This window comes from Anneissia japonica, unplaced genomic scaffold, assembly GCF_011630105.1.
Source record: "Anneissia japonica isolate Jap-2015-1 unplaced genomic scaffold, ASM1163010v1 scaffold287829_len2072220_cov186, whole genome shotgun sequence".
Taxonomy (NCBI): domain Eukaryota; kingdom Metazoa; phylum Echinodermata; class Crinoidea; order Comatulida; family Comatulidae; genus Anneissia; species Anneissia japonica.
The window spans coordinates 723,069-736,225 of NW_022716075.1; the positions used below are offsets into that span (position 1 = coordinate 723,069).

Sequence of the window (13,157 nt, forward strand, 5' to 3'; positions counted from 1 at the left end):
AAACAAACACTATAAACATATTTTTAAAACAAGCATTATTTTTCAGTGAAAATGATTCCTTGTGATTTTAACATAGTATACTGTATTCACATCCTTATGAAGCCAAAAGAAACTTGATTTAACATAGAATATAAAAATAGTATCATGTTAATCTCATTTGCTAACCTATTAAAAGTTGTTGAACGGTTTTCATAACTGTACTGTTGATAGAACTGCCTGTTTTAACATCTTAAAACTGAAGTGGGTTACCTGCAGGCAATATTAGCATACAATCTAATTTTCTTGTCTTAAACTGTTACACATGTTTGTTGTAATTTTGAATTCCCACAGATTCATAGAGCATAAGTACTTTCATTTTGATCATCTTACAAGTTTTCCCAAATTGATTATGTCAATCAAAGTATCATACACGTCACTACTGTATTTTTTCTTTTACGGATTACTGTACATTTAATTAAATAAATGACATGACAATCTGGAACCAAGGTAATTTTTACGACAAGTAAAATTTTTTTACAAGTTAACGTGAGAGTCATCATCATCATTCCATATGATATACAGTACTGGTAGTGCATACTGGTAGCCTTTGGTTTTATATAACCACTGGAGAAATCAGATAAACATAAGTTCATAACTGACCCAGAACGGGTGACTATTGATAACAAGATTTATAAGGTTTAATTCAACAATCATAACCCATGGCTTAGGATACTATAACCCATAGTTAACCTAGTTATTTAGTTTAAAGACTTAACCACAACCTATGTCTACCCTACTGTATACATAGCATGGCTATTTGTAGATGTACCAAATGAGTTTCTAAATTTTTTAATATACAGTAGTATTCATAAGTATTTTTAGTTTGTGTCCTGTCTTTCTACAGAATGTCTGGTAGATTTTAAAACTTTAATACTGTCTTTAAACAATATGTACTGTATTTAAGTTAAACACATGCTATTGGTATTTTACATCATTAAAACGTCAAATACATGAACATTAAAATTTAAGGGAATCAAGCAAGAAATGACTAATGGTTTAAAATATTTAAACAAGCCATGAAGAATATTGAAAATGACAGAGATCTGCAAGCAATGATATGACAGCCAACCTTCAAAGATGACACTCAGTAATACAATAGTCAAAATATATGTTACATTATTTGTGGATCTTTAAAAACAAAATATACTCCAAATCAACTGGTACTGATTTGCTTATTATAAATGAAATAAGTACAGTAGTTGAAACCTTTAGACTAACAAAATTTATTGAGACACAAGCTTTCGTTAGCTTCAGCTACTACTGTACTGTACTTCATCAAGTGACTTTGCTTGATATGGGAATTGTAAGTTAAATTTTACTTGCTGGATATGTTGATGTCATTTTTCGATGAATGTTTAAACAAGATGCACTATTGTATCCTGTTTGTCTGTTATTGTCGGTAGAATTTTAATAAATTAAACACATGTACAGTTTCTTCGTAGATCAACAGAATGTACTGTAAGGTCAATTGCTATAATCAGTAAATATTTTATAACTTTTATTTTACTAAAATCTTTACAAGTGGATCCTTTTAGTTTATTAAATGGTGAATCTGTAATAATATGAATATTATTTACAAAGTGTTGTATATTTATTTAACTTAAAGTGTTAAATAATATTAATAAGGTAAAATATGGTTGTTTCTCAAGCAGCGACATTTGGAAAGTTTAAGAGTGAATCAGTAGGCACTTTTAGTACCATAGGCTACAGACTAATTCTAGGGTCCACTACTATTACTCACCCCTTACATTTTGGTTTGTATGGTAAACCACAAGGCTAAAAATCTAAAACTAGAAATTGCAAATTGCAAGTGAAGTGCTGCGAAGTACAACTGCATGATATAAATGTTCTTCGAATAAAATTATTTATGCGAGTCAAGTGAAAATAATGAATAATAAAAATATAACAAATAATGAGACACGACGAATTGTCTATATTAGAACACTTCTCATTGGGTAACAAAGTCATAATTTTTCATTTTTCTAGGGGCGAGTTGACTGCCAAAGAGTGTTGCCAAAGTGCGAGCCAGCGTGTTATTTGATCACAAGTGCGAGACATCACAATTAGTGTGAGCCAGCGAGCCACGACGTCACAACAATAGATAGTACGAGACGAGTTGTGCGAGGTATCGGCTGAGATTTGTGGAGTACAATTCAAAAAAGCAACCATACTGGTCTAATAATGAATTATTGTGATGTTAAATAGACAATGGTAGCTATCAAGGAGCGACGTTGTTTTTTATTGGGACCTTCGTCCCTTCAAGGCTAGGCCTATACCATCCTAGCTAGTCTAGGCCTAGAGTAGGATAAGGCTAGCCCGACATGCGGACGTTGGTATGTGTAGGTTAGTCTACAAACGTCGCCTAAAGTAATTGATTTTACCCGGCAGAACGAAAGAAGGAAACTCCGCTTTTCAGTCGTCTTAGACCCTTGTTTTTTGACAAACAATTACCTTTCAGAGGTCAAATTGCTGTCAAGAATATGAATTGGCTGCTTCGCAGCAACAACGGTTCAGGTAGAACTTGGCTCTGTTTTCTGTTGGGCTTGAGTAACACATTTTTTCTTGGACCTCAAGTGTTCAATAACAAATTTACAATTTATCAAGTACACATAGATAATTTATTTTCTACAAAAAAAAATTAGTACTAACTATTGTTAAATTATTTTTATTTATATTTTAAATAATTGTTAATTATAATTCTTATTAAAATTACAACATTTCTACTTTTTACGTGGTATTCACACCGTTCTATTTTACAGTTTACGCTTCTAATCAGAAATCATATCAATTGCATGTAAACTATTAAACAGCCTCAGTATAACAAATTAAATTAACCAGAAATAATTAACAGTTCACCAATAAATTGTTCAAAATATGTTAATGTAACTTGATATTTGAATGTCGATGAAAGGCTGTATGAACATAGTATATTATAGAGCATGGTGCTGCAGCACAAGAGATTTGGTGTACAGAATGAATTATTTACAAGGCTGCTGTTTCAACTACATAACTCATAAATGTCAGCACCTTAAAAAGAACTCTTGTGAAGAGCAAGCACAAATCATGTCGATATGAAGCCATATCAATGTAGGACTGATTATTATGGATAATGGAGGATAGGCAAATACTTGGTATCTGGCATGTAAAAATTTTAAATTTCATTGCAAAATACATCATAAAGGGACCCCACCACCCATTGTTTTCAAAACCTAGATTTCTATGCATAATTTCAGTATGTACAGTATACAATATTGAAATATTATATACCCCATACATAGATTCTAGGCATAGAAGCGGGCAATAGAAAGTACTATTCCCCTCAAAAAGTACTCAGTATTACCCTGAAAAATAGTACTTTTTTGCCCCGTCGCATGTGCAAACTCTAGGCCCACTTAACATCGTGCTGACGGTAAATGGGACTGCAACCTCCACGACGAAAAGTGATTGGCCCTTGACTATGCCGTGGATCAGTGAGTAGATGATAAACAACTATGGAGGTTAGGCCTAGTTGGTTAGTCTCCTGGACAAAGAAGGACTAGCCTAGGCCTATTTCTTGATGAAATGAAGCAGATGGCAAAAAGCACCAAAAAGACAAATTAAATTAAAAATTACAAGACGACGATTTCCCAATGCAATACCTTGTGCAATAATTTTGTGTGTGCTGTTCATCCATTTGTGGTCTTTTGTACTAACCTCTGTATTTATTTTTGTATAATATATTTATATATATAGAAAACATGAAGAGAAGTCCACATGTGTTCATATGGATAATAAAGAAGGAAGAAAAGCAGGAAACGGAGTAGACTTTAGAACATTATTTTATTAAAACAGGTCGAAATATTCATGTTTTAATAAAATAGTTTTCTAAAGTCTACTCCGTTTCCTGTTTTGTATAAGCATCAGGGAAAAGAATTTTACTTGTGAATTTTTTCTATAGTGACAATAAAAGTATCTTGTATCTTGTAGGATGGGGTGCTGCTGAAATTGAGGAAATGAGCAAAGAAGACACACTCTTTGATCGCCTAGGCTAGTGTGCAGTCTCTAGCAGCCCATGAAATTGGGATAAAATTAGGTCGGCAAAAATTTGCCGACCATAAATTCTCCGAGGTCGGGAGCCTCGGCAATTTTTTACTACCTAGGCCTATATAGTATAAACTACGATTTTTCCAAACGCTCGACCTTACATCGTCATCTACAGATTGTGATTTTGTTAATTTCTCTCAAATCAATATTGCTGGTGAAAAAATGGTCGTACTTGTATTAATTTAATAGTGTAGTATAATATTATGTTTTACATAAGAAAATCGCTAAATAAATTTCGTTTTACTGTAGCATTCGTTTTATCGTTATCGTTTGCATGGGAACTTTCGTAAAAGCTACGATCGTATCATCACAGCATCACAGGCTGCTTCAAAACTGCCCATGCATGTCCATGTGCATGCCCAGAATGATCTATCAGGGATTTTCCACACATGTACTACAGTACTTGTCAGTAGTGAAGTCACGATGCGATCGTGATTACGTTTAAATGGACGGTAGAATTAGGCCTACAATATGTTGAATTTTGTTGTTTTTAGATAATAAATTGAAGTACTGTAGATATCGAGAATCTAAGCTACTGATGAACATTCTTTGGAATTAAAAGTGGAAATAACAGTCTCTTAGTTTAAGTTGTATACCAAAATGTAAACTACAAAAATTATAATCAATAATCTTTAAATTTCTTTACAAAAACATTCATACAGTACATTTATTATGAATAATTTAACATTAAAGCAAAGTATATTCGGTACATGCTTTTTTTTGGCACTGTGGTATAGTATGATTAACAATTTATAAACCATTTAAAATTAAAATAAATATTACAGTTATATTGTAAAATTTGGCTTTTATTAAACAATGGGTAACTTGCATAAAACATAAAATTATTAAGTATTCACCTGTTCGTTAATTATTTGTCTATCAGATTTGAAGCTATGGTGTCTAATATGCTGTGAAGAGCAACTTAAGTGTCAACATATTAACAATGATCTGAGGGTACCGAAAAGATGATAATATAGTGAGGAACAGGATCTTGAATCAATGTAAATCAATGGGAAGGCCATGAAGATCTCGGTGATGCCAGAGTAACGATCTTTAAATATTGTAAATGAGTTGAGGATTCCATAAATTTCAGATTTTGGAAGTGCATAAATTCTTACACTAAAAATAATGTGAGATTTTTTTAAACTTTGTTTCATGAACTTATTTTTTTAAAGAACATCAGAGGAGGGTGGAAGAAAAACAAAAATAAAATTTTGTCTTCTTATTTAGCAAATGGTTTTGTTAAGAACATCCAGATGGAAGAGAAAATAAAAATAAAATTTTATTGGTGAATGTAAACAATGTAGTAATGGGATGGTAAAATGCTTGAAATTTATATGAACAGTAATTAGGAAGAAATATACATATCTTATTTTTGGAGATTTAAAGGCAGTTGCGGGTGTAATAAAAATAAAGAAAACTTTTATTCTCTTCTAAAATTTCTATTTTTTTATGATGGTTGATGAGCTCAGGTACAGGTGTCACCTTTTCAACCAATTTTATTCAGTCAACGTTTTGACAAATTATAATAACAAAAGGTATAATGTATTTGAAGCATATTTAATGAGAGTGAACTATGCAGTAAGCAGAACATAAAAAAACAATCATTTATTACATATATTAATAAATACTGTATTAAATTGGCTAATTGGCCAAAAAATAAAATATCGGCGGGTGATGTATGTACAGTATATTTTAAAAAAATCTTGTCTAAAGCCAAATGTACTTTACACCTTATACTATTCATTCAATTATACTATGAACCTATCCATTCAAGGTTACTATACCTATTCACTCTCAAGGTTACTCTAGATCAGATTATCTTGTCACGTATCAGTATTTTATTGGCAAATACTAACACCACCAGACATTTATTTAATTTAATACAGTACTTATTAATAAAATTAATTATTTTCTTTGATGTTCTGCTTAAATACCAGGATACTGTAGTTCACTCTCATTATCTTTAAGTACATTATACCTTTTGTTACTATAATTTATCAAAACATTGACTGAATAAAATTGGTTAGAAAAGTGACACCTGTTCCAGTATTGAAACTGACATTTTTGGTCTAATTATGTTTAGCTCCATTTTTCTACATGGAAGGATCACAATGTTGCTGATGACAAAAATGCAACTGTTTCCAACTTGTTGCAAATAATCCAACTGTATAAATAACAAAGTCAACTCCCAGCAGTGGCGGATCCAGGGATTCTAAATAGAGGGGGCCGGGAATCGATAGATGGGCATCGCTGGGAATTTCAGCACTTTTGCCAAAAGTATATAGGCTGGTAGTATTATTATAAGGTAGGTAGGTATATAATGTAGGTATATAGAAAGTAAGTCAGTTCCACTTTAACAACAAATATCAATAAACCAATTCTGGATTTAACATTGCTAGGTTGAGAAATTACAGCTGCTGGGGTTAAGTAAGTATTTTTTAGGTAGATTTGTTATCTTATTATCACTACTACAGTACTACTACAGTACTAACTACGCCATTCCTACCTATATAGACTTTAATTAACTTTCTATCTATTCAATCAATCAATCAAAATAAACCCAACAACACTTGATTTGAACTCTTTTAAAATTTTAATTTAGTCTGTTTGTCAACAATTAAGCTAGGCCTAGAGGTTAGGAAAGTTTCGACCCAAAACTATAATAAGTGATAGACTAGACTAGAAAATGTCGTGTTTCATCAGTGTTTGCTTTTTAGCCTGCCCTATGCCTCAATTTTCTATTCCTACCCTGACCTCCATAGGCCTAGCCTAGCTTACTCATGCATGTATGTGATGTCCTCTCGAGACTCGGCACGCTCAGGCTGACGACGAAAAGTGGGTCAGATTAAAAGTTTCAAAAACAATCGTTATTGTTTTGCTGCTAATCAATGGATACTTGAGACATAGTTGTTGAAATTTATATTATAGAATAATGTGTATTAATCATAAAAAGGTTTTTTTTTTGCCTTTTTAAAATAGTTAATATTTTATAGAGGGCGCTAATTACCTGGTGAATTGCCGTCAATCCATCGATGTTTGCATAGTTTATGTCGGTCCCAGAATCCAGCATAGCCTTCACTTCTTTTTCATCTCCACTCGCACATGATGCAAGAAAAACACAGCCTTTATCAAACTTTACTCTTGTAGTTTTTTTAGGATTAATTGCGGGTTCTTTATCTAATTCAGATCCTTTCCATCGTTCTAACTGTTCATGTCTTCTTATGAGAGCAGACTTCTGTGAACCACCGTCCGCCATCTTTGCTACACCTTCATTACCCACCATTCATTGCGAAGCAATCGCCCCAAAAATTTCTCTGGCACGTGGGGGCGAAGTTGCCATGGATGTCCATGACGTCATGCTTTGTTATTGATAGATCCATCTAATGCTGCTACCCCATACGATTGCTATCTTGTCGCGTGAGTAAATATTATTTCATAAAAAAGATTAATGTCTTTTAATGATACATTGGTATGGATTTCTGAAGGTCTAGAGAGTGTGCTTTATTTTCGTTTCTTTTCAAAATACAGCATTCATCTTAATCACTAGGCCTATCAATTAGGCCTATCTTTATTGGCCTAAATAATAGAATACCACTATAGTTTTGATATTTTAACATCCAAGTGAATATTACTATTATTATCAACAGTGAGAGAAAGTGCATTTCTATACATAACAACGTATTTTATATGAATTCTTAATTTCCCTTTTTTCAGAAGAATATTTAAGCTTTAAAATAACAACACAATTTTTTTTAAACATATATAAACATTTACGGTAAATCGCATAGGCATCCTATACTTACAAAATTATGTTCGGATTTGAAAGTATTATTATTATTTTCCGGGCATAAATTGAATAATCTGCAGAGGGTGTAGGTATGAAAGATGGAATACTAGAGAACAATCAGATTGTCCCAACTTTGGAGTACGAAACCTTCAGCCGCTAAACGAAAACCCGTCCGTCTGAGGCAGGCGGCTGCTCCTCATTCCTTTGCCATATATAGGGAAGTTATTCTAAGCTATTGACGTCATAGTAGGAGAGCCCTGTGCTGGTTAACTCGCCGAAGGAAAAGACACAATTTCTTTACGTTCTCAGTCTCGTCCCTGAAAGCGCTAGGGATGCCAGGTGGGTTTCAAAAGTACATTTGCCTCTAATGAGAAATGTCGGCTAAATAAAGACTGAGACATTATCACTTAAATCTAATCATGTATCATCATTACAATTAGGCTTATTGAATTATTATTTATTTATTTAGAATAAAAGAAATAATATAATTAGGCCTATATGATTTAAAGGGCATGGCATCTACGCTCATAACTTTATACATTATGGTTATTCATTTTTCGACTGTTTGTTTGCAACAAAAAATTCTGCCAAGAACATTAAATTTCAAGAAACCAATTCTGTATAGCTAAATAAATGGAACAATTCTTATTTAGGATGTTGTTAACTTGTTTCAAACGTCCTCAATTATAGAAATGCTCGCCGGGTCATGCGCGTGTTGATTACGGTACGTTGTCCAGGTAAGCGTATATTATAATACTCTATGGAATTGTATTCAAACTGGATCGGGACCTAGATGATCAGGTGGCTTTAATTAAGAGTCTGCTTAAAGCAGCTTAAAGTATTCTTACAATTGAGAATAGTTGGAGTTTTATGAAGCGATTGAAGTCATCATGAACAATTGCATTCACAAAAAAAATCAAATATCATGAGTCTTTCGAATAACCACCACGTTCAATCTGACTCCAATTATACGATCACGCAATTCCGTGTATACGATAGGCCTAATGATACGATACTCTTATTACAAACGCAATATTGTTATAAATAATTATAATAATATTAATACTAATAATAATGACAATTCTCAATTATAATATTAATAATGCTGCATCATTGATGACACGGAGACACAATTTTTGTAGGATTAAATGCTATACCCTACTGAATTACCCTTCGAATACGAGAGGACGGTCAATAAATAGGAACAGGGACATAGGCCTAAAGTGGACGTCGGATGAAGAATGATAATGATAACACTTTAATAATAATAATGATAATAACAATAATATAATAATATAATGATAATGCGAATCGATGTTTGCCTACCTGACGTGTTTAGTACTGCTAAACGTTTTGTCGTTTCCAAATGCTTATGAAAAAAAAAGTGATTCGGGTGGGAATCGAACCCACGACTAATTAATGATTTACAACGCCCCAAATAGGATGGTGCGTTGGGGCTGTCTCTTATACACATCTAGATGATCATAATGCAAAATTCTGCATTACATATTGCAAAGAAATCCGCAAGTTCATCTATGTGTCAGAGAAGTCGCAGTAATGAGTCACGTGGGCACTTTATAATTACCTGGACGATCCCTGGTTCGAAGTGCGTGGGTGGCAGAGATACGTATTGATAGATAACAGTTTGATTTCATGTAAATGGACTTTTTTTATATATATAAAAGATTGCCGACTGAACGTGGGTTGGCCAATTTTTCAGCCGACGTGAGCATAATTAAATGGAGTCCAGGGGCGACTCTCTCCGATGGGGCCCTAGTCCCACTCCCTCCATAGGCTACTGGCCCCACTCCTAGCTGGATTAAGAAGAATAAGCAATCATTTTCACGATAAAAAACAAAAAATCTTATAAGCACACTATAATATCAAATAATAATTACGAATGTAAGGTAATATGTTTATCCCTGTCATTTTGTCTCAGATTATCCTAAGCCATTTGTATTATTTCTATATTGTCATCATCGATCTTCATCATCAATATCGTCGTCATCGTCGTTCTCATCGTCATCATTATTACCATCGTCATCTATAATAATTGACAATATTTACAGTAATACATCCGATTTTTTTTTTGTATATTGGCTGTGTGTTATTGCTCATTTTGTTTTATAGGCCTACCCTGATGATAAATAAATAAAAGCAAATCCTTCAAAAATGTCCAATAAATGAACTCTCGAGTCCTCTCACTTGTTATTTGAGTAATTTGAGCTTTACGAAATCAATCATGGTGTACTTTTCAACTGTTTATTTGACAAATTATAATATCAAAGAGCGAAAGGCTCCAATATTGGCCATTTAAAAGTTCACCTGAACTCAAATTTTGACATGGACTTCTGTTAGGGTGGTGGCAGACAATCATAATATAACTTGTGACTAGAAAGAGCTGCCGCGTTTTCGAAAAAAATGAGAGTTTTATAGAACTCGCTATTAGAAAATTCGCTTCTAACATTATACTTGGCTAAGCCAATCTAGGTAAGAGGTTATGTAGTTAGTAGATACCGGATGAAATAATAATCGAATTTGGTTGGTTATTAGGCCTAGGAAATTGCAGTGAGGAATTTTAGAAACAGAACAAACATGAATAAATGGATTGGAAAAAACTAAATAATGTTGAATTAATTAATTTATTCGGAAAATCTCTAGTTACATAAAAACAAGAACAAGAAAAATAAAAAAAAATATATACACAATGATAGCGAAATACCAAAGATAGGGCCTAACGGTAACTAAAAAAAAGCCACTGTGGTCCTTGATAATAACGTTATTAACCTACCCCAAAAAATAACGTTATCGGCCTACAGAAATTATATGATATTTAAAAAGATCTCAAAAGTCCCATTAAACTACAGAAGTAAATTCAAGATTATTATAGAATTGGGAAGCTAATATAAATGCTTTTGGAGTCACGCTGTTTAAGAAAAGGTAAGTTGAACATAGAAAAATTCATTTAAAATACGGGGTACGTAATAGTTCAGTACATAGCGTATTCACGCCCCAAAACCCCAACATATCAGCCCCTTGTCATGCTCCATTCTCTTCAAAACCACTTTAATGTTACGAGATGGTTCGTCGAAAATCGTGTTGCCGAAAGATATTGGCCGAATGGTATTTCACCATAGATCATCGCCGACTCAGCAGAAAGTTTCGCCGATAGCCAATTCGCCAACAGACTAGACACATTCACCGACAACTTGGATTTCAAATGTTGTGTCAGGATGTCGACAGTTTGCGGATAAACGTTTCGTCAACAGATTATATTGACACTCAGTAAAAAAAGGCAATTTCCCTAATAGGCAGTTGTAAATACTGTATGTACATTTTCTTTGATTGTATAGAGTTATTTCATCCCTATTTTTGATAACTTTATACCTGTATAAATATTTAAAAGAGAAAAGGTTACTATTTTTTATATCATTAAATGTTTTATAAATGCTACAACAAAGAAACAAAATTCTGTATTATGGGCAAGTCAATAGTATTATGTCTAATACTGGCTTTGTGGATAAACTCTAAGCTGCCAATCCCTGGGTGATGGGTTCAAATCCGGACATCAGACTAAAAAACGACACTTTATATATAGATCATTTTTCTGTAACTGGCAAATATTCTTTTTCCTGGACGCGAAAAAATACCCCAAAATTAATAAGTACATACTCAATCAAATATAATTTAAAAAAAAACCATCTTCCTTTGTTGCCAGAGCCCTGTGACATGTTTAAATGTGGTCTTGATGACATCACATCATGACCATATATAGGCACATCATGACGATATATAGGCACATCATGACCATATATAGGCACATCATGACTATATATGGTCATACAACAGTTTTTTGTTAAAGAAAATTTGATTGTGTGGACAGCGCTTCAGTTATGTTGTCAACTTTATTCAAACACTACATTTGACACTCTTTAAAGTTTACCTGGAAACAAGTGATCAATTATGAAATTGGTTGTACTTTTTCAGGGAAAGAGCCAATTACTTGTGCAATACACGAAGCATAACATTCAGTGCACTAATCTTTAGGCATGCGAGAGCCAATTTCAAGCGATGAATGAACATACTGTAGGCCTGTAGTTCAAAGCAGAAATCACAAAACAACAAACATAATTCATTTAAACATTGTTTTATTCAATAAATTGTTTCAAGTTTGGAAAAAAAATGCATTGAAAATAATGCAATTTACTCTTCGGAAACCCAAATTGTATTTCAACAAATAAGAGAATTCCCAAAACTGTAGATGATAAAAATATTAATTATTACAATTACTACCACCATTACCATAAATAAAATTCATATAATTATCATCACCATTATTATATTATTATTATATTATTATTAAAGTGAAACATTTTCAGATGGTGCATAATTAAAACATTATGATTATTGGTCAACATATGAAAGGACAAATATCAAATATGTGTTAATATACAAAGGTAAACTCTCGGCAGCCAGAGCATCTAATATCTTTACCCCACTGGGAGTAAAAACAAAAGAAACCACCAGATGCATTTACCCTTAATTCCTCACACCCCCCCCCCCCCCCCCCCCCCCCCCCCCCTTAATTCCTCACACCCCCCCCCCCCCCACCACCCTGCATTAGTTCTGACTTAACCCCTCAATTACGTAAAAGGTATGACCACTTAATAAAGTATTGCAAGACTGAAGATATAAAAGTAACAAAAAAAATACTCGATATTTAAATTAAGCATCAAATATGCCTCTTCCTTGACACATTTTTAGTTAAAAACCTAACACGCACTGCATTGCATGACAGTCGTATGACCATCAACTGACGAATCCATCATTGCTTACTTGACGACACAATGCCGTCTGACAGTTGATCGTCGATAATTGTCATACACTTGTCGGAGGAAAAACAGTTCACAGCAATTTAGTTTGCCTTTTGTTTATTCTGTCACCGACAATGATATTGTCTTTTGTGTCACTTGTATGTTTTTTAATGAATTATGGCAAAATAAATGCAATGAAATTATAGACTGAGCAAATTTCCATTAAAAATGGACCACTGCACCCGCCACTTCGCGTTCTTCCATGGAATCGCACTGGCTGTCAGCCGTTGATGCAGTGCGTGACCACATTTAAAAGTCGAGGTACGCTTCATTAGTCCACCAATGCCAGTGTAAGTTGTACATAAATAGTAATTATCTAAATATGTGAACTTTTATGTTCTTATTCCTTCATATTTCTTTTTACAGACACA

General features: G+C 33.3%; 1 protein-coding gene across 2 annotated transcripts in view; it reads right to left on the reverse strand.

Moving 5' to 3' along the window:
* The window catches only part of LOC117109615 (protein phosphatase 1 regulatory subunit 12A-like), a 67,764-nt gene extending 60,352 nt beyond the window's left edge, over window positions 1-7,412 (reverse strand). For both annotated transcript variants that reach the window (XM_033251998.1, XM_033251997.1), the window contains exon 1: window positions 7,133-7,412. In XM_033251998.1, the coding sequence (XP_033107889.1) occupies window positions 7,133-7,408 (276 nt within the window). In that variant the 5' untranslated portion in view covers window positions 7,409-7,412. The remainder of the gene's footprint in view (window positions 1-7,132) is intronic.
* Window positions 7,413-13,157: the final 5,745 nt, after the last annotated feature.